At 36.0% G+C, this 25,988-nt stretch overlaps 1 protein-coding gene across 3 annotated transcripts in view; it reads right to left on the bottom strand.

Moving 5' to 3' along the window:
* The window catches only part of Camta (Calmodulin-binding transcription activator), a 175,315-nt gene that overhangs the window by 26,426 nt on the left and 122,901 nt on the right, over positions 1 to 25,988 (bottom strand). For all 3 annotated transcript variants that reach the window (XM_066290084.1, XM_066290083.1, XM_066290085.1), the window contains exon 5: positions 3,793 to 3,860. In XM_066290084.1, the coding sequence (XP_066146181.1) occupies positions 3,793 to 3,860 (68 nt within the window). The remainder of the gene's footprint in view (positions 1 to 3,792; positions 3,861 to 25,988) is intronic.

The raw sequence follows: 25,988 nt of genomic DNA, 5'->3' as shown, positions 1-25,988 counted from the left end.
AGTCCAATTAGACTTTTTATCTGAATTTTCCGAGGCCTTCTCGGTCGAAGTATATTCAGCATTATTTTATCATACACCGAGCGCTGTTTTTGACAAAGTGTTTTTCGAATAACTAAATGTAGAATGAATATTTGTTAAGAAAACACAAACCGAACCTCGTACAGCGAAGAGTCCCGAGGGCATCATTTTGATTCGCCTGATAATGCCTATGCTTTTTGTTAGGAAAAGCAATCTAGCAGGAGTTCCCGCTAGTATTATTTATTTTATATCGCTCTATCCAGATCGTTAATTGTGGATAGGCTAAAAAAAGAGACCCGGCATGGGTTCTAGGAATAAAACATAATCCCAGCAGACCAACTGGGTTAATGGCCTTTAGAGTGCACTTAGATGGGGAGGGATAATAAAATTTTCATATAAATCTAATAATATAATTATCTAGATTGGTTCTTCAGTTTTGGACACTGGCCTCTCGCAGCTTGAACTTTTAATTTCATTAGACAGAAAATCGGCATTTTTCCATTAGGAGAAAGATTTACATTCTGTACCTCCGCTGGTTGTTTACGCCATGGAACTCATCAGATCGGAAAGACTGGGCTGGCAACAAGGTCGGGGTATCGGGGAAAATAAAAAAAAAACTACACACAAATCATACTTATATTAATCTAACTTTGATACATTCTCTTAGCTCCACCACTACTTTACTAAATTTGCCATTTGGAACAATTCCTTCATATTAATAAAATCGAAGTCAATTTCTTGGAGAACTTAATGAAACGGTTGTTTTCCCCTTTCAATGTAGGTCTGAAAGGATATTCTATTTGACGGCTTATTGGTCTGTTTCCAAAAGTATGGCTTTATGACCGCATATGCTAGGGTCCAATGCCGGGTTTTCGATATTGTCTTTAAAGCTAATTAAAAAGTTGTATAAACAGTTTTCCCCTTCAGTACGTCAGTAACCTGAAAGTTAAAGGAAAACACTAGATCGTTGAATTCTTTGGTCCCACAATCGCTTGAAAAGAAGTTTACATTAAAGTCTGCTCTCACTATAACTTTCTTTCTCTTTGAAATGAGCTTCTCCAAACGTCTCAAGAAACTCGAAAAATTCTGCCAAGGGAGAACGAGAAATTGTGACAACAATGATGATTTCCGGAAATTCCACAGACAGATTCCCTAGACAAATCACTTAGTCCACCACCTTCTTAATAATTCCAACTTGCAATTATCACAGCGAGAACATCACTGTAGACGACCTTCTGGAAAAGGCGTAATTAGTAATTCATGACTGCTCAAATTTACCGCCATTCAGTAAATATTCAGGAAAATATAGAATATTTAACATCAGTGAAGAACCACTTTAAAAATCTGCAACTTTCAACCTTTTATTTCTAACCGACTGAGCGTTCAGGTGAAGAATTCGATGTTCTATCGCATTTGACACCTTTGCCATCAGTTTGAAACAACAGATGGCATTTGAGTCTGCAAACTACGAATGCGTAGAACGCGTATCTCATCTGGTGAAATTTGAACGTTTGGGGTGAGACAATCACACGTCAGCCGTAACACGAAACTTCCTTGCCTCGCAAGGCAAGAGGGGCGCCCGACTTGTTTCGCAAAACGACGGTAATAATCGACTTTTCGGTCTTATAATGAGGTAAATAAACACAAACGTGCGAATCGTGCTTATGTACGGATCAGCTTCTTAATTTCCATAGTAGTTGGCAACATTAGCAACAATTGCGCACTAATTGGGCCGTTAGCAACAGATTAGTCTAACGAATACCCAACTTTGAGAAAATTGTTTTTTATTCTTGGGCATATGGTCCTGTATAACTGACTAACCAAGAACTAATGGTTGCCAATATAGTGTGTCCCAGGGAAGTGCCCATCCTGAACATCTTTTCTGTTCTTTATTACAAAAAACTCTGATACACGTTCACTGTGATAGGCAGTGAAAGTTTAAAGATGTTTTCAAAATGTGAACCTGGAAACCACCCTTTTGAAATTTTCAAATTGAAAGAGGGGTTGTGTTACATCTCGTTTGAGAGGTAATTTTATTATCTACATGGTCAAGCTTAAATTTTTTATTTTCGTACGTCGGTCCTGTAGAAATTAAACAAAACCAAATAACCTGATTTTAACCATGAATGTTATTGTAATATATGCTGAAAGTGTACAGATAAACTCAAAATCACGCGACGTCCCAAATGTATCAATGACATTTCCAACATTTCATTTAAAATTTATGAACTTTAATTTTTTCAGAGAAATGATTTATTGATATATTTCTTCGTGGCAAGACATCATTTTGCAGTTCGTGCAATTTTTAATTTGAATGAAATGTTTTACTTGTTACAAGAGAGAATCGAGATTGTGAGTTTGTATTACAAAAACAATAATTATGCAAGAACGGCAGCTTGTGTATTCAATTTAAAACAACCTGACAAAATACTATGTCACCCTTATGTATCTAAATTGCCAATGAAATTTAATGATGCTGGTTGCGTCCAAAAAAAAAATAAAAATGAAGTTGACCGTCCAATGAAAGGTGATGAAGTCTAAATCGCGGTTTTGGCACATGTTCAAATGGACAACATAACATCTGTACGAAAGATTGCTGAGGAATCCGGTGTTTCGAAAAGTACTGTTCATAGAATTTTAAAAGAAGTTAAATGCTCTTCCTGCGTCATAGGACTAGTACAGAAGTTAAATGAGGATGATTTCGACCGTCGATTAGAAATCTGCGGATCCTTTAGTAACATGTTACATTTAAATAAACATTTGTTGTATAATATAGCGTTTTCTGATAAGTGTCGGTTCTATTTAAATGGTGAAATTAACAAGTGTAACTGTTTTTACTGGAGAAACGTCAATCCTCATTTGTTGCGAGATACCCATATTCAACAGCCTCAAAAATTAAATGTTTGGACAGGGATATTGGATGGTCACATTATTGGACTATTTTTCATTTCCTTGAAACTTAACTGGAGCAAAATACCTACAACTTCTACTAGACGCCATATCTCTCAGAATAACTAAAATAATCGAAAAACATTGCGCCCTCTGAGAACAAGAATTAGTTTTTCAACAGGATGGAGCGTCTTCCCACTACACTGCTAGTCTCCTGCAATTTCTAGATGAATAATTCCTTGAAAGGTGGATTGGCAGAAGATGTGCAAGTAGAGCGGCCCGCGAGATCCTCTGATTTTAGTCCCATGGATTTTTTCTTATGGCAACATTTGAAGATTAAATTGTACGACACACAATCTCTGCTTTCCTCGAAAAGTTGTGCTCAAATCGTCGAATAGTGCAGGTCAATAACATCAAAATTGTTAGGTGATGTGCGACGACGTTTTAAGGATCAACTGCATGTGCGGGAAGGCAACGGAGGTCGCTTTCAACATTTCTTGGGATAAAATGGGTAAAAATATCGGTAAAAATGGTTAAAATCAAATTATTTGATTTTTGTTTAACTTCCACTAAACCGACGTACAAAAATAAAATAAAAAATAAGTTAGTGATCGTGTAGAGAATAAAATTACCTTTCAAGCAAGGTATAACATAACTCCCCTTCCAATTCGAAAATTTAAAAGGGACGGTTTCGAGGAGTAAGAGGGATGACATTTTGAAAACGACTTCTTCGCCCAGTGATGTTCCTCTCCTTATCGAAATCGACGTGTTTTGGCTTTTTTTTACAAGCACAACAAAAAATATTCGGGATGGGCACATTTCCCTGGGATCCCCGGTAGAATTAACAAGGCAAAGAGGCCACAGAAATTAACTTCGAATACTGACCTGATCTTGACCTCCTTGCTCTGCCACTCCGCGTGCCGATCAAAGCTGATAAGGATGGCGGCGATTTCCTGCAAAAGAGAAAGAGCATGAGTTATTTGTTGTCGACCGGCCTTTCAAAGGCTAAATGCAGTCCGATTTTGGCTGGACAAAGAACTAGCGACTTAGATTGAAATCACCCGCAAAATAAATCTTTGGTTTTTGAAGCGGTGAAACAAACTGGAATCATTAAGATTTAGGGCGGTCTTAATGATGCTGGGTGTGTTATATGATGAGATTCATTAATCAAAAATATCGTATTGCAAGAGTAATTTTCCACATCTCCTGAACCCGAGGTGTAATTTAAAGTAGACATTTCCAGCACTAATAATATTCAATTAACTTAACTCCCTCTCATTTAGTACAACTCTGTGAGACGACATTAAGGTAGTTAAACTCCAAAGTCCTGGAAAAGTCTTTAATTAGTCCTTCTCAGTTCCAGTGATTAATACTACCCTCTGTGGCGGTCTAACTCCATATATCTTTAGTTCAACCCTTGTCTCGCTATCAATGTCTCCCCGTCTGCACAAACAAAATATATTTACCCCTGTTTTTGTGCTTTTCTTGGTATATAGCTGCCACGGTCGCTCCTTATCTTTACTTTTGTGTGTGAATACAAACTTTGACGCCGCTAGATTTATTGTGAGTTTGCACATAATCTAGTTTGAGGACAAAAACTTTAATTCGGTCAGTAAGCAAGTTTAACGTTTTTAGTGTCGGAAATTTGGAACTTGTGGGGAAGCATTCTTGCTGTTCCAGCTACATTGTCCGCGAATAGTTTGCCAAGACCAGCTTCAATGGCCCGAGATTTAAGGGCCGATTGATGTAAGATGATGCTCCATAGTAATTAGCCGGTAGTAAAAAGGATCTAATGAACGTGACATTCAAAGCTCTGACCTATGCCTCCCTCTAACCACAGAACAGAGATATTGTTTTGAAAAAGCTGGGAACGTTAAAAATGCCGCCCTAAATTATACGTAGAGTAACAACGCATGGAGGCTTCTCACCTCCTAAATGTCAATAAAATGTCGTTGCTAATTTGCTATCCTATAAATAGTAAACAGAATTACAGGCCTTCCTGCAATATTTGTTTTGATCGCTCTAAAATGCACTAGGCGGGCGACTTGAGAAAAATGAGCATAATTACTACTCAAGGATAACTGCCATGCTGTTCCTCATTCGCTTATGTGAAGGCTAATTTGTATACCACACCACAACGTTGACTGGTAATTAAGTTTCTGGTTAAAATATCATAGTCTATTATTACACCCTCAGCATTAAAATCCCTTCATAAAACCTAATATTATTCCCTCATTTTTTAACGTTGTATAATTACTCTGTTTACGGGGCACAGGACTGGCTCCGAAATTTACTTATGGAGGAGGCGTGGAATATCCTCACGAATAATCCACGAAGACCGCGAAGTTTGTTTTATACGGTGCGTTTTTCTTTTTAAGGCGCACATAGAATTTTTCCTGAGCGACAGATTGACCTATCAGGCAGCGGCCGTATTGTCGTTTCTTCGCTGGCCCTGCGTTTAATTTACTCGAAGTCTTTCAGGGCTACAATGGAGTGCATCAAAATTACCGATAATTTTTACATGAAAATGCGGTTTATCAAAAATTGCACGAATTTATTTTGTTCTAACACCGAGCACGGAGGGCTTTTTTTTCAACATCAAATGAAAATAAGTAAATGCACTTTTTGAAGAAAATACGCTTGAATGCGAAATTATCTGGTTATTTTGAAGCAGCAATGCTATTTCCTGGAGTGTTTCTCGAATAAAAGAAATTGGCGCCATACATATTGCTTATACGACTTGCGAAGCGAGACATCTTTAAAATCTGCTGTTAAAACTTAGTTTGTCTCTCGGCATTGATGAATTGCTTGGTACCTGCCGGGCACTTATCAACACCCAAAAGGGAATTGTCGGTACCTGCCGAGGAATTATTGTTGTAATTTTTCAATAATTGCAGTCCGCAAATGGACACCTTGGCGCAAGAGGGAAACACTCACTATTACTGTCCAACTTCGGGGCATATTTCCAAAATTCACGCCACAAATCCTGCGCACACGAGGATAGTACAAGAAGTACTCGACGTGACGTATAAATGGCGATTTGTTTGTTAAAAATTTGCCTATATCACAAAGATCTAATATCAAAAAGCTTATGACTAAAGATTGAGGGTGCTGCGTTGATTTGTTGTTTTTATTTTAAACCCGTTTAGAGTCAACGCTTTTCCAGATTTTGTGAATGTGGAAAATGATGGATCGTCGACACGTGATTCAATACTTCCATTTGAAAGGTTTTAGTCTAATATCAAAGTGGTAAAGTAATATCAAACTTTGGAGGAATCTGGTCTTTCGTTAACAACTGCAAAATACTAGCCGGCAAAGTTTAAACGCGGTCTTACCAGTTGCCAAGACGAACCCCGCAGTGGTGGACCCAATAAGGTGACCACTCTAAAGAGTATTGTATATCGTGTTTTGACCGAACAATTAAATATGAGAAAGTTGTACGCAAAATGGATTTATCCATAGTAGAACAAAAATAGCATCCTGAGGATGTTTCAAGAGAGTGTTTAGCAAAATTTCGCAACAATAAAGACGGGTTTTTCCGTCTATTCATAGCCATGGATGAAACATGAGTTCATCATTTCGCACCTGAAACGAAAGAACAGTCAAAACAGTACACCCGAAGGGGAGAATCAGCTTGAAAGAAGGCAAAAACCGTTCCATTTGCAGGAAAGGTGATTGCGTCAGTTTTTTCGTATGCACGTGGGATAATTTTTATTGATGATCTTCCTAAAAGAAAAACAATAAGCGGAGAATATTCTAGAAATTTATTGTAGCAAAGAAATTACGAAAAAGCGACCGTGTCTGGTGAAAAAGGAAATCTTGTTTCATCAAGATAATGCCTCAGTCCACACTTCCGTCATCGCGAAGGTCAAAATCAATCAACTTAGTTTCGAACTTTTTCTCATCCACCCTTTTCACCAGATTTAACCCGCTCAGATTGTTTGGTAGTCCCAAATGGAAAAAAATGTCTCGAAAAAGAAATTTACCAATAATGAACAGGCGGAGTCTGAGATTGATGCCTATTTCGAAATATTATAAGCTTCTTATTATAAACAGGGTATAAAAGCCATGGAATATGGCTGGGAAAAGTGTGACAAACTCAAATGAAACTGTGTTGAGGAATAATGTAATGTTACGATTTTTTTTTCTTTAAGCGTTAGGTCGGGTTCTTCTGAGACTCCTCGTACTATTTACGAAGTCAGATACCTTAAAAATCTACTGTCAAAACTCAATATTTCCCTTGGCACTGATACATTGCTTGATACCTGCTGGGCACTTATCAATAGCTAGCGGGCACTTATCAGCACCTGCCGGACATTACCGTTGTAATTTTTCGATAATTACATTCCCGTAACGTACAGTTTAACATAGAGGAGAAATATTCGCTATTATTTGTTTGAAAACCTCGAACTGGTTGTATGGCGCTCGAGTTATTACTAAGAACATAATAATCCATTAGACGCTCGTAAGGTAAAAGTTACGTTAAAAGTGCCGTTAAAAAACTCGTAAAATAATAAAATTATATGGCATATATTACATTTAAAATAGACGAAAAGAGGCACGCGTCTAGCGAATGAGGGAAAAAGGTGAAAAAAATGCAATTTTACCACTCTTAACAATAACACTTTTGCAGAAAGGACATGTGAATGAAATTTGGCCTGATAAGTGGGGACCGTCCGTAGAAGATATCCACAAAGTGACGGTCAAACCAATATCAATAAGGCCGTAATGAGTAACTTTCCTCATAATTATCACGTCAAAACATCGAAAGCTTCGTAATTATCGCACGCTCGTTTGAAAAGGTGTCTTGTTCAAGAGGGCTACTAAAATGAGCATCGCATTGTATTTTTGTAGCTGTATTTTATGCTTCGCATTAAAATAAAGTAACGACACATAATAATTAAAACACAGCTGTCGTATATTACATCCTCTTCCATCATTTTCCATATTCCCCTCGAAAATGTGCCGCCTTTTTTACGATGGCACACTCAAATCACTTCGAGCTGCAGATTTTATTTCCGGCTAACTTTTTGGGACCAAAAGGTTTTTATACGAGTACGTTATGACATAATTCAATTAAATTACTTCGTTTTTACATCCAAAGAGGATTATTCTAATTAGTTCTAATTTCTTTTTTCAGGTTCAGAGTTCAGAAGAGAACGTCAAAAATAATTTGGTATGTGAGTAATAAATCGTTCTCATCTTCAAGTCAATTTTTAAAGGAAATTTATGAGCTTAAAGGTTAGGTTTCATTTGAGGAAGAGTTTTTAGTCTCACCGTTTAACGAAGAATTTCCATTGCATTTTTACTTTGAAGCAATTTCGTGTTTGGTGTATTTTGAAAAACTTAAAAATGCCGAAAAGCATCTTTTTTAGAATGGAAGGGGAAGACGAATAATAAAAAAGTTATGACCCCCAATCGACGATATCGTATGGGTAGCAACCCTTTCGTCTTTTTAAATAGGGAACATGAGTCAAGTGACACATAATTTTCAAGGTCTTAAATTTTCCAAACAATCGTGCCAAAGTATTGGTTTTTTTTTACTGAAATTTTGTCATAAATATTAATTTTCCAAGAGATGTTTGAAATTCGTTCCATTATTCATCACGCAATAATACGAACGGCGTTTAAACACTTGCTGCAATTCTCCCAACACCAGTTGTAGAACGTTAGGACAAGCTTCTACAATTCTTCTGCGTAATATTTGAAGATCTTGCACAAAAGGCGCGGAAATCATATTTTTAAGAGTTTCCCAAAGGAAGGAGTTGAAAGGTATAAGATCGGGAGATTTAGCGGGCCACTTGATGGCATCTCTTCTACTAATCCATTCATCAAGAAACTGTTGAACCAGTAAAACAACATATGGAGAGGTACCATTTTTATTCTTTTTTTTTGCAACTTCAAGGAATTACCCATTTTTTAAACCGAATTTGAATAAAAAACCCAAAATTTTGGCACGATTATTTAGAGAATCTCAAGACCTTGAAAATAATATGTCATTTGTCCCAGTTTTGCCTATTAAAAAAAAAAAACGAAGATGCTGCCGCCACCTCTAGGATATTGTCGATGGGGGGTAATGAATTTTTTCATTATCTGTGTCTCCCTTACAATTTAAGGGCAACGTGTCTGATTATGTGAACTTTAGTTCACTCTTGTAAAAATCTTGGGGATTTCAAGTTTTTAAAAATCCACCTAATATATGTATATGACTTATTTATATCTGATTCGGGCATTCGACAATTTCCCTTCTGTTAACTGACGAATATTCCCGTTTATTGTGTTAATTTAAACTCATGCAATGAATAATTCTGATTCTAGTAAAGGAGCGAGTGGGTAAATAAATTGGGTTTGTTATTACTCACACCTAGTTCCAAATACTTCGAAAACAATTATCCAAATTTGCGAATGGGGAATTCTGAACAAAGCATGATTACACTATTTTCTAATAAAAGCACAATACGAGCTCATAAAAAGTATTTAGAAGTAAATAGGCAAGAAAAGTTAAGTCACAACGATAAAAGTCGATGCTCCCCGTACAGAAATATAATCAGCCCAAATAGCTTGCTGCATAAAATAGACCATAAAATAAAAGTTAACCACCACTATAGCCCGTAAATATTCGGATATTCGGTTTCTCTTCATGCCTAAGATGGTAGTGGGTACTTTCTCATAACGATCCTAAACACGAAATAGAAACCTTTTGGTCGTGTTATTCGGCATCAACGTTTTACGATTACCCTATTGTGCATTTGAGCTGGGAAGTCAGTGGTTGTGTAGTTTATGATGGAAGCTTATTAAACTCATCACCACTCGATGTTTATTGACATTTTTATTCCAACGAGTTTGTACTTCGTGTAACGAAACGCTTCAACCACAGACATTCCTTAATCTTGATCTCGGATAATTCAAAGCAGTGAATGCTGCAGACGTGGAAAATTAATCTGATGTGTATTTATATACAATAGCAAAAATCGACTTTAATGAATGGGTTATCAAATAATTATACAGGGTGTGTCGAAACTTCAAATAAAAAAAACATCGAAACCATAGCAACGCATGATCAACACTCGGGCATTTAGCCATGAATGCAAGTTATCCCGAAAAAGTCAATATTCCCTTTAATGTTTAATATAAATATGACATTATTTTACACCAAAATGAAGAAAATGGAATTTTCTTTTGTTTAACATCATAAAAAACACCCCATCCTATTTGAAAAAATCATCGAAAGTGAAATCGAAAAGGTGATAATTAACGTCGTTATTGTGAAGACCCTGTGTGTGTAGTTATGACTAAATGAGTATTCGTTGAGGCGATCTTATGTGAGAATCAATCCTAAGATTATTAAAATCTAACTTCACCCAACTGCAATATTGTTTTTTATGAAGCACTGATAATTATTAAAATTTCTTTTGAAACGTGATAGTTTCCAGTCACTGCATTCCACGGTTAAAAAATCTAGGAACTAACACAGGATCCAGAAAGAACCCATATCATGTCAAAAAACGGCAGATGATCCCATTAAAAAAAAAATGACATCCGCTCTTTTGGGACACTATAGGATGTCACAAATTTCAAAATTTACCGTCATTAACGCATAGGAGTCCGAGAGGATGTTAAATGGATACTCTGTATATAGAACGTCCCAAATAAAGTGGGCTCCGTGGGGATTTTATGGAAATGGGACAGGGCAGCTAAAATTGGAAAAATGCGCATTTTTGTGCTCATTTAGGTAACGTCGAAGCTTCAAAATTCTTTCAATTAATGGAACTGATTTTTGTTTTCTGTACCATGTTACCGACCTGAAATTTCAAAATTCTTTTTGGAACATTCGTTTTGCTTTCTCTGCACCAAATTCTTCGGGCATGAGCTCGGGTATGGCTGAGGCACCCGGTGTTTCGAATAATTTTCCAATTAAATATTCGGACTAGAGCCAAATGGAACATAGTTATTAAAAAAATAGCGCGCTTAAAATAGCTCTTTATAGCTGTAGAAAAATGGGTTATTTCAATATGTTTGTTCTCACGAATGTGCAGTTTAGGCCCGGACGTACGAATTCGTCCACCCTATACGGGGTGGTTTTCGGCCGATGGGAGGCTAGGTGTTTACGGAAATCGGAACACGTGTCCTTTTTCAAAATTTGAAAATATCGGTCCTGCTCTATCGACTAAGATATTACCAGCAATGCGACGTTGCCGGCTATATAAAAAAGTAGCAGCAACTCCGACATGATAAACGGGATACCCAGCATATCATTTCGTTTGAGATTCACTATTTCTCTTTCGCTTACTGATAATTCAGATATCTATCTCTAGGCCCCAGGAAAACATCTCGTAAGTCCGTTATGTGTACGAATTTGCCCTCTGGAAAAAGAGTGGATCTATCTTGTACAGGGTGGTTCAAAATTAATATGTTTATGATTAGATATTAATCCTGTTTAGAGTGTATTGTGTTTATTTATAATGTTAGTTTTATTCGTGAGCCATTGCTAAAAAAAATGGCTTTATTGTGACATGACTGTGATCGAGTATCATGAGGAACCTTTTATGGTCAAATCGGATATAAAAGTATTAATTATTTATTGGATATTACCACGGACCATTTTGGGAGCGGTGGAAAAAAGAGAAAAAGGGGAAATTTTCAATTTATTTCTATCTTCGGAACAAAGGACCAATCCAAGTTAACGCCGAGCCCACAATTGAATAACATCTTTAAAATCACAACAAGTGCGCCACCAAATCCATTTAAAATGATTTACTGTCCCCTAATATCGAATTCTAGCAACGAATCAATGGTTTTAATTGATAAATACTCGTACGTGAGCCTCGGTGCTGCTTTTCTTCATTCCCATTTTCTATTTCTCCTTTTCCATCGAAAGTAATTGTTTTCTTAAAGCTGTTCGCCAAAGCAGGAAGCCATGTCTTGTCTCTCTGGTAACGAGACTTATTTTTATACGTGATTTTGGAGAAATCGGCCTTAATACGAAAAAATACCGTGCCATTTGTCAAAATAGCAAACTGCAGGTTCAATAGCTCAAACTACTCGATTTAGAAAAATTGCCTTTAGTATTGTGACCCGCTTCAAATGCGGGAAATATAATTATTCCTCAAAGATAATAGTTTCCTGATGTATTTATCTTGGACAGAGAAAACAAAGAACGTAATCAAATCGACAAGCCTACGAAAAATGATCCAATTATCTTCGAATTACTTTCCTTTAGAACTTTTAATCTCTTTGCAGCAGATCTTTATATTTGACCTGGAGCTGTTATTTCTTTTACAAAGAGCATCGATAAAAATACATCTCCGATATAAAGGAACTCTTTGTTCTAATCAGTCGCATTTCAGTCAAAGCGAAGAGTTTTGCAAATTCACAGGAGTGCCGCGTTCAAAGCTCCCCGAAAGACGTCTCAATAACAAGTTGGTAGAAAAAAATTAAAATTATCACAACACTTCATTTGCCATGCATAAAGAATATTTTAATTTATCAGGAAATGACTTTGAAAGATTTCCCAAACTTCTTCCAAACTTTGCAGCTCGGCTATGTTCGCTGGGTTAAAGTTTCAACTTATCCAGAGTCGTTTATTATTGATGGCTTCTCTGGATACAAAGTAGGCCCAATCATCTTATAAGCTCGTGGGGTACAAAAACTTAGCCCAGTTTATTTATCCCATGCCCCATAAATCCGGGATAAAATTGCTTGGTGATGTACATACGTTTAATAATGAATATGTTATATGAGGCCCTTAAGATTTAGTACGCGTAGAGGTTGCTGAACGATCGTCAAGTGGCTCAGAATTGGTTCTAATATGGGGGTAATGTTGTTCAGTCTTCTCCAATTTTCAGAAAATATTCGGTGGTCCATGGTCAGTGCGTAATTTTCCATTCAGTGAGTTCAACTGCCTTAAATTGTGGCTAAAACTGTTTATTTGCTACCGATTGAGAAATTAAAATGACAATGAACATTTTCAACGTGTGGTGTTACACTTCTTTCGCGAAGGAACAAAAACTAACACAGAATCGTAAAAAGTCCTGTGATATGTTTGGCGATGACGTGCTACAACTGCAACTCAGTTTCTGAATGAGAAGAAAGCGTTCCGTTTTTAAAATGTATGATAACAAGTGAGGAAAACTGAATGGTCTACAATGATATCGTACGTAAAAGATCTTGGACGAAGTGTAATAAGTCAGCCCGAAACACCCCAAAAGCGAATATTCTCCAAAGACTAGTTATGTTATCCATCTGGCCGCATTACAAAAGTATGGCGCATTTTCTACTCCATCCAAGGAACCAAATTATTGATTCCAGTACGTACGTGCTGTCAACTGGATAAATTGAGTAATAAAGTCATGAAAAACCGCCCAGGACGACCCATCAAAAATGGCCATAATTTGGATGGAGTGGGACATGCAACGTATTCCCCAGATCTAGAACCATCGCATTGTCAGCTGTTACCATCGCTGTAAAAACGTACTTGGCCCAGTATTTTGTCGAAAAGAAAATCTAATTTTTATATGTGCGTTATTGTGAAATCGTCCTAAAGATGGCGATGAGCTATCAAAGAAAATGGGAAATACACAATTACATAAATTTATCGTTGTTAGCGAACCAAATTGTTTTTCATTTACGTCGTAAAATACCCAATGACCTTCCGGACAATATAACAAATCTCAGCTATTTCTAACACACTTCTCACACTTCAGATTAAACTAAAACTATCACTGAAAATATCCTTAAGGTTAAACTTGTAAAAGAACGATTTATGCGCTTCTTAAAATTTCTTGTGGATGAACAAATATAACCGTTCCCTTTAAGAGCGCAAACTAACCAGAACTTTTTCTTTTTGAACACACAGATTCTTCAAAATTAAACATTCCGCATTAATGCTCAAGCAGCGAACCTGGAAATGTTAAAGTGAGCACATAAAATCTTATCGCATTTACCCAACAAGATCTCGCTGCGTAGAGGAAACTTTATTGTTCTGACATCAAAATATGGAAAAGTTACGTACACTAAGTCATGAAATATGCAAATGTGCGTATGCGTATTTCACCCTTGAACAATTCAAATTTCTAAGCGCGCTTAAGACCGATAAGCTATCAGAAGGCAGAACGTTAAATATTAAAGTAATTAAATTCCCCTCGAGCTTGTCTATGTTTGATAACCTTGAAATTCGAATTTGTTAATATTCAGATGGTGATTTATGCAAATTAAAATGAAGAAATATTAATTCAGCCTAATCTTACAAGTGTATGATTAATGAAAGGTGATTACCATATGGAAACTTTGTAACTTGACTTCATTAATTCTTAAGGAAACATTTAAACACCACTTAGCGTGGAGGGCGATAATATTTCTAAACGGGCGTTTTTGCAGGACAATTACTAGATTAAAAATATAATAAGGTTTTTTCTATTTCTTTGAGCGAGCTGAAGCTCTAAACATGCACCATCTTCGAGTATCAACGACATCGACGGGGATTGAAACAAAACAGATTAAAAGGACTTATGTCACGAATCGATTATGGGTATTGAGTGACTGCCATAGTGCCGGGGAAAAACTAATTTATAAAATATCGTTAACAACATTGTAATGAATCTTGGTATAGCAAAGTCAGGAACAACTTACGAAGCAATTTATTTCCTTGTTAAATAATGCACCTCAATTAGGTTTACAAAAATGAAGAACTCGGTTAACGATGGACACGTCAACGCGACAATTCGATCGAGAGTGGGTTTACAAGTTTTGCAAAGTTCCTAAGTACTAAAACCGAGGGCTAACTCACGTAGGCATACTATGGACAAGGGGCAATTATCGGCTAATTTATTATCTATCCGTAAAGCGTAACACTTAGAGGAACGACAAGATTGATCTTCTATTGGGGTGTTGCAGTTATACCGATTTAACGAAACGCGGATGCACCTTAACTCGACCTTTTAGAAGGAGAAGGGGTGAATAGTATGCTGGGTATATCACCAAAAAATGGTATTGTACCGAAAGTCCAGTTAAGAGAGGATGCCGGCTGTATCCCTAAAACTACTAGAGATGAAGCTTTGAAATATAATATTCTAAAACAAAAGCGACCAAGAGAAACTGCTGTAAATTTTTTAAATGTCTAACTTTACCCATTTTTTCGAAAAATTCCAGATCTCTCGAAAACCGTAAAATTTACGCAAATAAACATAAAAATGTGCATAACGTGCCACACAATCGAAATTTGATCTAATATACGGGGTGTTTCATTTAAAATAAGTGAGTTTACATTCATTTCCGGTATAAACGGATGTGATATGTTTATGAAAATATTTTTAATCAATAGATCACCTCTATTTTAGTTTGATACCCAAATTTCGACTATTTCCTTGTCTTTGTTTTCCAAATACGGATGGAAGCCCATATTCGTGAGACACCCTGTATAGACAACGAAAATAACTCAAATAACTGAAGAAGCTGCAATGAAATGGTTAACTGAAAATTTCAGTTTTATTCGTGGAAAGTTTCTACATAATTTTTTCCTGTGACTTTTTTTTAAATATTTGCAAGTTTTCTGTAGAGGGCATTGCGAATGTTGTCAGATAAAAACTGAAATATCTCGGGAACGAATCATAGGCTTTAAAGAAATGGTGGTCGTTAAAAAGAGCTTTTTTTGCTCTATTCCAGGTGTGTCAGACAATCCATTTTAGTTAATGAAAGTACCTTTAGAGGGGGTTTTATTACGTGGGCTGGAATTTTTTTTAATTTCCTGAAAATATCAAATCGAATGATATGTTTGGTATTTTAGTTAGCAAGAACATAAAATTTTATATATATTCCGAAAATTTTTATTTGATATCTCTGTTTAGAAAATATGCCGGTTTTTATCGCGAATTTATGGTATTTAACCTTTGCGACGCTCATGATTTGCTGTCGACTTTCAACACTCGAATAATCTCTGCAGTTAACGAAAAAATTAATTTAGTGTTTTTGTCTAAGTTTTCAGTTGATCATAGATAGCACTGCAAACAATCGATTTTATGGTGGTCTTAGAATGCATTTCCATTCTCATGATCAGGCTATCCAAGTCTTGCTGATTAATAACATTCCAGAGACTTTGAAATAACTAATTTCGACCTTGAAATTCATTCTGGTTTGGAAGAACCCTTCTCTAAAGAATGTTCCAGGCATGCTCAATAGGGTTGAGATCGGGAGATTGCGCGGACCAGTCTATAACTGGAAACTCTTGGTCTTTCAAAAAATTTTTAGGGATTCAGGCAGTATGTAGAGGAGCATTATCATGCATTAAGGTAAAATCTGAACCGGCGACGTTTCTGTATAGAGCAACAACAGCTACTAGAACATTCCTAAGATAATCGTATGCTGATAAAAAAATATCTAGGAAAATGAGATTGGTTTTACGACCAGTGAAATTCCTTCCCATACAATGATTGTGCCCTCTCTGTAGCTGTTAACTTCCTGTGTGTTTTTAATTCGACTTTGTGCACCAGGCGCTCTGAAAATACGCACCTTTCTAGAATTTGGATTCAAACTGGATCGAGGCTCGTCCCTAAACAAGATGCTTCATCATTGATCCGATTCCCGTATCACACGTTACGCCCACGTTAGTCGAGCGGTGCGATTTCCACGGTTTAGAGATTGGCATCTCCAAGGCATTCTAAAGACTAAATTATCTTCTTTTAATCTCCTGTAGATGGTATGCTTTGAAACAGCTACATGATGAGTCCCGTGTAGATGATAAATTAAGTGGGCTACAGTGATGGTGTCATTTCTTCGAGTTTCTAATTGAACATAACGGTCCATACGAGGTGTTGCCACTCTCGAACGACCCAAATCTCTCTCTCACTTAACAGCAGGCCCGGAAACGGGGGATAACGCCATGAGTAGTTCCCATGGCGGCAGCAACAGTAACTTGCAATAGCTCGGCTTCAAGCATTCCTACAGCTTGTAACATTTTATTTTCAGTTATATGTCGTCTAGACACTTTTAAGGTAATGAAACTTAAAACGATTGAAGAACAATGATCGATCGGCAACTAACAAAATAACTGCAGTACAATAACTTCATATGCCAATTTTAATGTTGTTTGTCCATATATCGCAAAAAAAAATTACGGGACTATTTACAAATACCTTGTGTGTGTGTACATTTATATTAATAAACATTGCAAATATCACGATACACTAGACTCATAACTGTAAAGCAGACAGAAAATTCAAAGAAAAACAATCTGTAATACCCTTAGATTTTGAACATGTGTGTCTATTTCTAATGTATAGGAAGTAAAAACCACAACGTCAAAGACATACAGTAGTGGCTAAAAGTAGATAGACAAACAGAACTTTTCAATTAAATCATGCATATTTTAATTGATCTGTCTCCTATGCATGTATCATGTTATTTGTCGCAAAATACATTATAAGAGGTATAAACAAACGTTGACAGAGCTAGTTTATTATCAATAAAAAAATAAATCTTTGGAATTTACCTGGTCAAAAGTAGATAGACGTGGTAAAATCAGTTAAATATACTTTAAATTTTTAAGATACCAGAAAAATAATAACACAGTTTGCATTTGGTTTATAGTGTACAACACGCCTCGTGGTGTAAAAGTGCCCACTGATTTAAAATAGCGAATTGTTCGAGCTTTTAATGAGGGTGAACGGTTGTTGAAAGTTGCCCGCAGGTTCGACGTTAAAAATGCACTATTTGGGTTATAATAAAAAGATATCAAAGAACTGGATCCATTAACCCGAAACTAAAAACTGGACGACCCAGGAAGCTAAACAAAAGAGATGTGCGGAAGATAAAGACTATTAGTTCGAAAAATCCATTCATGTCTTATGAGAAAATTCGGTCTTAGCTGGAAGTTTTCGGAATTTTCGTGTCTTCAAGGACTGTAAAATGAAGATTAGTCGAAGAGGAACGTGCATATACGTAGGCCAGCAAAAACGCCACTTCTCAGTAAGAAAAATCGGAAAGATGGAATTGGCCAGCCAACATATTCATTGGTTTAAACAGAATTGGGAGCGAAGTTGCTGGAGTGATAAATCCAAGTTCATTTCCGATGACATTGAATACGTTAGACGTCGCACTGGTCAGCGATTAAACACTACGAACACCAGATTCATGGTTCAAGTATGAAGGTGGATTGGTAATGATATGGAGATGTTTCAGCGGCTTTGGTATTGGCCCACTACTACATAGAATAAATGGAATCATGGACAGATTTGCGCAGAGAGTGATGTACTTCAGAATGTTCTGTTAACATATGTTGATGACAATTTACCCTTAAGATTCCTTTTTCGACACGACAACGACCACCAAACATTCCTCAAAGTTAGCTAAACGATTTGTTGAGGAAGAAAAAGTGCCGATTTTGAAGTAGCCTTCATTGTTGCGCGATCTGAATTCCATAGAAAACCTGCGGAAAATTGTTGATCAAAGATTGGGGGTTAAAAATGATTCAAGTTGCGATGAACAGTTTATTGAAATACAAGAAAAATGGTAAAATATTAATTAAGCAATACTAAACAAATTGATTGAATCAGTGCCGCGTCGATGTCAGGCAGTCATTGACAATAATGGGTGTTTTACCAAATATTAGTGTCTTGGGAAAGGTTTCAATTGATTTTTGAAATAATTAGAAGGAAATTGTTATATTTTTATTTGCATTTTTAAATTGTCTATCTACTTTCGATTAGGTGAATTCGAAAGATTTATTTTTTTTATTGACAATAAAGTAATATTTATGTTAGGGACTTTAAGTTATTGGTGTTTTTTTGTAGTTTATTTTGTTAGTTGTTGTTATTGGTACTTTCATCCTTTAAGTTACGCACATGTACTTCGATACTTATTCTAAGAATACCATCTGGGTGCCAGACCACGGTGCCTATCAGCTGAATTAAAAAGAGTAAATAATAGGGGGTTTCCATTTGAAAAAAATTAGAGTTTTTATGTATGACAATTTTCGGCTATCTTTTTCAACACTCTCTCTCACTAGTCCAAGAGTAGTAGAGCATTTTGCATAACAATGCAAAATTTCATTGCACAACATAGAGCCATTTGCGAATTATAATATTAGGATATACATTAATGGCTGTAACTAATTTTTTTTTGTAAAATTCTAAATATCTCGAAAACTGTAGAATTTAGGCATAAAACATTATACGTGAAAAATTTCACAATATTCCGCAGAATCGAAATTCTATACGATATACAGGATGTTCCATTTAAAACAAACGAGTTGGCATTTATTTCCGGTATATTTGGAAGGGGTATTTTCATGGAAATATATATTTTATCAATAGATCACCTCCATTTTAGTATGGTACCCAAACTTCACGTTTTGCCTAGTTGTAGTTAAGAATTTAAAAAGAATCTCCAACATTTCATCGCGGTCATTTTCGTTTTAACATTTCTTATTTCAAAGCTTCATCTCCACTAGTTTTCGAAATACAGCCGACGTCCTCTGTTAACCGGCCGCCCGGTACATAGGCGTAAAATAAGAGTACATTATCACGTATTACGCCTCTTCATAGCATCATCATTATATTGAACTCTTCCTGGTTGGTCGTTGATAAATTAAATTCAAACGACCCCTTTAAATAAAAAAAAGGCAACGGTCTACGAAACCGTAAAATTTGTAAGTATGCACTTATGTATATTTCCTAGCCCCCTTTTTCCTATCTTAGCATGCTAACTGAAATTGCCGTTTATGGTCATAAATTTCAAATGCATTGTAAATAAAGAATGTGCTAATAAACATGGAAATCATAACGATAAAAATAAGTTCCACGAGAACCCGCTAACTTATATTTACTTTGCGAGCTAAGTGGCTAAAAATATAAAATTTCTTTATAGTTCTCGACTCTCGCCGGCAGTTATGAGGGATGTAATGACCCGTCCCATTATACTGCGTAAGAAAATAGGTTAATATCGTACAAAGTTAAAAATCCTTCTATTATAGATTTAATTTTCGGTGCCAGGGTGACTGGGCTCGTCATCGTCAGGAAATTTGTCTTGAGGGATTTATTCGTCATGTTTACTATAATAGGAGTCCTAACTAAACATTTTACCCACGGAAGATGAGAGATAATTCCAGACTTGATACACTAAAGGGAGATGCCGCTATACATCTTTACTTTCGGTTATTAGCAGAAGGCGTGACTTGTTTGAAGTTGAATGCGACAACTGTAACGTGATATAACATACAAACCTACGAGTGAGCAAACCAGGAGCAGCTCCGCACGACGAGGACCGAAATGGTTTTAGAGATATTCATAGATCGGATATAACATTCTTTATTAGGATTAAGCAGAAACGCCGAGAAAGTGCCTTATTTCAGATATTAGGTATTTTAGTAATATTGTAAGACAATACAGAGCGCCGCTAGGCTCCGTGGGGAATGGGGTAAATTCCATAATATTCTATCCACAATATCACACACGTGCGAGCATGTTCGATTAGAGATGGGTCATGGAGATGGGGGAACCCAAGTTAATAAATTGATTTCATTTTGTTGGAAAAACGCCATAGTGATCCGAGCCACGTGTGATGGTACGTTATCCTGTTGGAAAAATAGAGTGAAAAATGTTCTGAGACAGGGCACAAGATGCGAGATCGAAATTTCTTGAACGTGGCATTCAGCGAGCACATTCTCTTTGATGAAAATCAAAAGTGAATTACTACTATCAGCGATAGCATCCCACACTATTACGTCTACAGTTTGGTGCATCTCTTTGCCTTTTCACTCTTTCCCTAACGTCACGCATACCCAGATAAAATCTGAATTCATCGCTGAAGACGGCACTGTTTAATTCAAGGTCCCATTGCACCCATTCTCTACACCACTGCATCGATTCGATCAATGAAAAACGGTAAGAGGTACCACAGGATGGGATAAATGGTTCTTATCCCAATGGATCATGCTTAGCAAACAACTGGTTTGTCAGCGCCGTTAACGATACGAATTTATATCGTAGCCGCACAAATCTAAGGCGATAATCTGAGGATTCTGTTCTTGATAACGCAAAAACAAACGCGGGAATTTAATTAAAAAATTGATAATTTTTAGTATTACATAAACAAACGCGCAAACCAACTATTATTAAAATCGAATAAATTTTACGGGGCGTTGTCTTTTCTGTTTCAAACAGTATATATATCTGAGCCTGTTTGAAATGCATAAATTGCAAAATTGTTGGGATTGCTTGCTTCTCCTCCCACATTCTTCAATTTAGAAACACACCTACGATTGTCATCTTTCTGGATAAGGCGACACGTTTACTATGTTGCTTTCCCAACTAGAAGTCCCACGGATTGATTCGTTTTGAGACGCTTTACGTTTTTGCTGTTGAAAATTAACGGCAATAAAATAGCAAATTCATAAATAAAAAGGGACAAGCCGTGCAGAGAAACATATTTCGCTAACCTGTGTATTGTATAGATCATTACAAAACAAGCCTTTGTTCCGGGGGTGTTATCAAAATAACGAAAGCAAGCGTCGCGACAGGCGCACAGGGAACAACCCGACACACAATAAAATACTCTATCTTAACCTAAATATATCCCAGTGTTATAAATTTGAATTGCAAAACTGTAATTAACTGTAAAATAAATTTCAGGCCGTATATGCATATTCATTTAGAAATTTAGCGCAAATGGGAAAATGCCTTAAGTATCGATTTATGTAGGTACTTTGTTGGGGGGTCGCGATTAATTGCAACGGGGGTTGTTGAGGCATTAATGAAAAAGGCAACAACTGCGATCTATTTCGGTATCATTGGTCGTAGGTGCAAACCGTGATATTGCCTTCTGACCCAAAAAAATAGCGATAACACTCTTTGCAATGCGCAATTCCTCAATTAAAAGAAGTGCGCGTCATAATCCATCAAATTATGAAGCCATTTAGCAAACGTTGTGATAAATGCACGAGGTTCATTAAAACATGTGCTGACTTATTAATATTTATGGCATTTATTAAATGGGGTTGCATGACACTAGAATAATGATGTCAGTCGAATAAATACCATAAATTTATTTCTATTTATAAGATCGGAACTAAAATTAGCGCTTGTTTGAATTTCCGGGAAACGTTGCACCCAAAGCTGATCGGGGGTGCTCCAAAATTAACTACTGACAAAAACTTTAAAATTCCAATTATTCGACGAATTGGAATTATTTCCAGAATTGTTAGACCAGAAACAAGTTTTCCGTGCTGCAATCCCATCGCGTTAAACGCAGTTAAAACGTTTCATCATTTATCAGCGTGAAAGCAAATTATTCTATAATATTTTCATCGCATTTTGATTTTATATTCTAAACTAATATATCACTGGGTAAAATTCCCGTATGAATACAAAAATAAGCCGTTGTGTATCATTTGTCACTTTCGATAGACAAGCGAAACACTTGCTGTGACACATTTATCCAATTTGTAACAGTTTGCCTTAAAAAACTGCCGTGGGTGGGGAATTATGAAATACATCATTGTTTGCAATAAATAGCGTTTAGTATGGAATAATTCGTAACTTTCTATCATTCCGAATGGACAATCTAGGCTCGCTACTCCCCACGTAGAGTGAGTAAAAAAGGTATTCGCACATCTACTATCATAGGAAAAGTCTAATTGAATAATAATTAAGAATATATCTGTTAATACTTAGTTCGATCCCTATTCCAATCGATAACACTCTGCAACTGCCGTGGCATTGAAGAAACCAAATTTTTAACGACCTCTTGAGGAATTAAGGACCATTCTTGCAGAAGAAGTGTTCGTAAAGCTCGTTATGTCATGTTTCCTAATTTGTTTCTCTAAGTGTAACCACAAGCGCCCAATAGGATTTAGGTTTTGGGACTGTGGAGGCGTTTCTAATACGCGAGGGACGTAATCCACGGTTGCTCATTAGTGAGTCAAAGTGCGATATTTCAGTAAATATGAATTTTCGAAGGAAATAAATGTTTAATATCAAAGTTTTTGGGCATTAAGAGTTACGTGTTTTAAAATTATTTTCAAATGTACAGGATCCGCCATGAAAGTGTAGTAGTACCAAATTACTTTTTTAACTGAAACACTAATTTTTTTGCCATTTTCGGATTTATCATTAAATTTGAAGGTCAGTCTATGTAAAGGGCCTTATATAAAAATATATCTTTTTCGAGTTATTCAGGAAAATTGAAAAATTCTTATGGCCCCCTCATGGTAATCGATGCTATACCTAACCGCTGCGAATTCCGAAATTGGTCTTATGGGACTCTAAGAGAACCTAATGAGCTACGTTTGGACGTGTTTTAATTAAAAAAAGTTTGCTAAAATCCCTGAAATACGCCTCCGAAGATCAACTGGACGTCAAACTTCAATAACTTGCCAATTTTAAATGGAATGCCCTAATTTTCTCGACGGCATCGTGTTCAGAATCGAAACGAATAAGGAAAATACATTTTTTGTTTATTCTTACTGATGTCAGTGTCCTCTTTCGAAAATATCATAAATGTGATAGTTCTTTATAAGTTACATGTAATTTTACATTGTACGTTCTTTACTTCCAACGTGTTTTCAATTCGCACATTTTTTTAAATTGTTTCACAAAATGTTTTAAATTGTTCAATTATTGATGTGCACGAGGTTCGTTTTGATCGAAATAGAGGACAATTTAAGAATTTGTTGCGAAAACCGCATTTGCATAAAAATAAAATAATTTCCCTTGGTTTTACGCATTTTTGCAATCTGATTACGATACCGTCGAGAAATTTGGGGCATTTCATTTGAAATAAGCAAATTATTGAGGCTTGAAGTCATGCAATTTCGGAGGCCTACTTTGCGGGTTATGAATTTTTTTTTTTGTAAATGTAGCTTATTAGGTCGTCTTGAACTCCCATGAGCCGGTTCCGAAGTTCGTAGCGGTTAGGGCACATCACCGATTTCCGTGAGATCTTGCAGCTACCGACATTTTCGAACTATCCCGAATAACTGAGAAAAGGTAAATTTTTGACATAAGACTTTTTAGATGATCTGACTTTAAAATTTAACGATAAATCCGGAAACGGCAAGAAAATTGAAAGGTTCCATTAAAAAAAAAAAAAAAAAAAAAAAACATAATTTGGTGTTACCACACTTTCATAACGAACCTTATAGGTTTGAATATAATTTTAGAATACGCATTTCTGAATGACTTAAAACTTTGATAGGAAACATTTTCTTTTTTATATTTGCTAAGATATCGTCCTTTTACCCACTAATGAGCAATCCTGTATAATAGCCATTCTTGAGTAAGTCTAGACGAATGTTTTAGGTGTGCTCCAAACTTTCTCCTAAAATATCTCGGTATATAAACTTGTCCATAGTTCCATCAATAAAATGGAAGGTTATCAATGTCTCCCAGAAACTAGAAATCATTTGATTTCCCCCACCATGTTTTACAATGAGTTGGTGCTACTGATTTTTCAGAGCTTTTTCCAGGCGCCACGACGTCCATTTGACACAAAAATATTAAATTTACTTTCAATTCAAAAGATTATTCGACGCCAGAATTCCATTAACTTATGCACGTGCTCTCCTGCAAATTGAGCTTTCTTCTTGCAATTGGTTTCACTAATCCAAGTTTTTTTCCGACTATTCTGCCATGGAATGCAGTTTCTTTTAGAATACTTATAATAGTTAATTATAGCATTTTTAAGATATGATGCGAGCTTTGCGGCACTAATCGGATGGTTTTCTTTTCTTATACGAATACTAAAGTTGCGTTGCCGATTCTTTATCTTTTTTGTTATTCCTCCATAGATAATTGATGGAATTTCTCGTATTTCTTAATTGGTTTATAACGTATGATGAGATTTTCACACTTTTGGCGATTTCCCGTAATGAACATCCTTGTTTATGGAGGTCAACAATGATATTATGCATATCAATAATCAATTCGAATACGTTTCGAAGTATGTTGTTGGTTGGCGCAGCAGTAAATTGCATGTAGAGCTGAGTATCAATAAACTATTAATGCAGAGATTAAAACTTTCAAGTAATGACATAAATTTATTTATTGTCTTGGTGTATGAATACCTCTTGTACTCACTGCAAGTTTAATCAAGCAATGAACTCTGCTTTTTTACCTGGAGAATCACTGACTCGTAATTTCCATTAGACATCCATTTTAGTTATTGTTTTTATCTATTCACAGTGATTTACCCCACGCAAATTTTCAGTTCATGTTAAATTATAAAGGATTTTTGTTTTATTGCTTCACTCGTCACACGCGAAACTGCCACTCGCAGGGAAATAGAATTTTTTACAGCCAAGTTATAGCATAAAGCCAACACTTGGTTTATTTCACGTCGGTAATTAGAGGGGTGTGTACGTAAATGTAATTAATTTTCATTTTTCGGTAGAAATAGTGACGTCTTTTAAATGAAATTGGGGGGTGTTCTCAAACGAGGAGCATAAAGGGTAATAACATGGTGTACGAGCCAAGAAAAAATGACAAATATCAGCTTTTACTTTGACGGTCATGAAAATTCACCTTTCAACACGATAACGATCCAAAGCATGCTCCCAAATTGGTCAAAGACTGGTTAGAATAGCAAAAAATACCTGTTATGAAGCGGCCGTCCCAAAGTCCTGATCTTAATCCGATTGATAAATTATGGGAAATTTTGGACCAAAACATTTCTAACCGGAAAGTAAAAATGCCGCGGAATTATTCGAATTACTATCCAAAGCTTAGTTAGAAATGGAACCAGTTATAATTGAGAAATTAATTAATTCTCTGCCAAATAGAATGGAAGATGTAGTGAGGGCTACAGGATATTACACTAAATATTAAAAATTTGTTTTATTTTTCATTGTTATAGTTAATTATTTAAGCAAAACCATTTAGGTGTAATAATTTTGACCAGCATGGAAACCCATTTGTTACTGCCAATGAATATAAGAAAAGATAATACATTTCTTTTCTCTAACAAGTAAAGATAGTTCAATAAAGGATGTTTGCACAGGGTGGCGTATTTGTCCCTTCGATTTAAACAAAAATATAAATCAGTTTTAAAAGTTGCACTAATTACGACCAGCACTGTATATTGGCGTTATTTCTTTT

This window comes from Euwallacea fornicatus, chromosome 14 (assembly GCF_040115645.1).
Source record: "Euwallacea fornicatus isolate EFF26 chromosome 14, ASM4011564v1, whole genome shotgun sequence".
NCBI lineage: Eukaryota > Metazoa > Arthropoda > Insecta > Coleoptera > Curculionidae > Euwallacea > Euwallacea fornicatus.
Note: the sequence above shows the minus strand (reverse complement) of the source record. Positions and strands in the feature narration are given on the sequence as shown.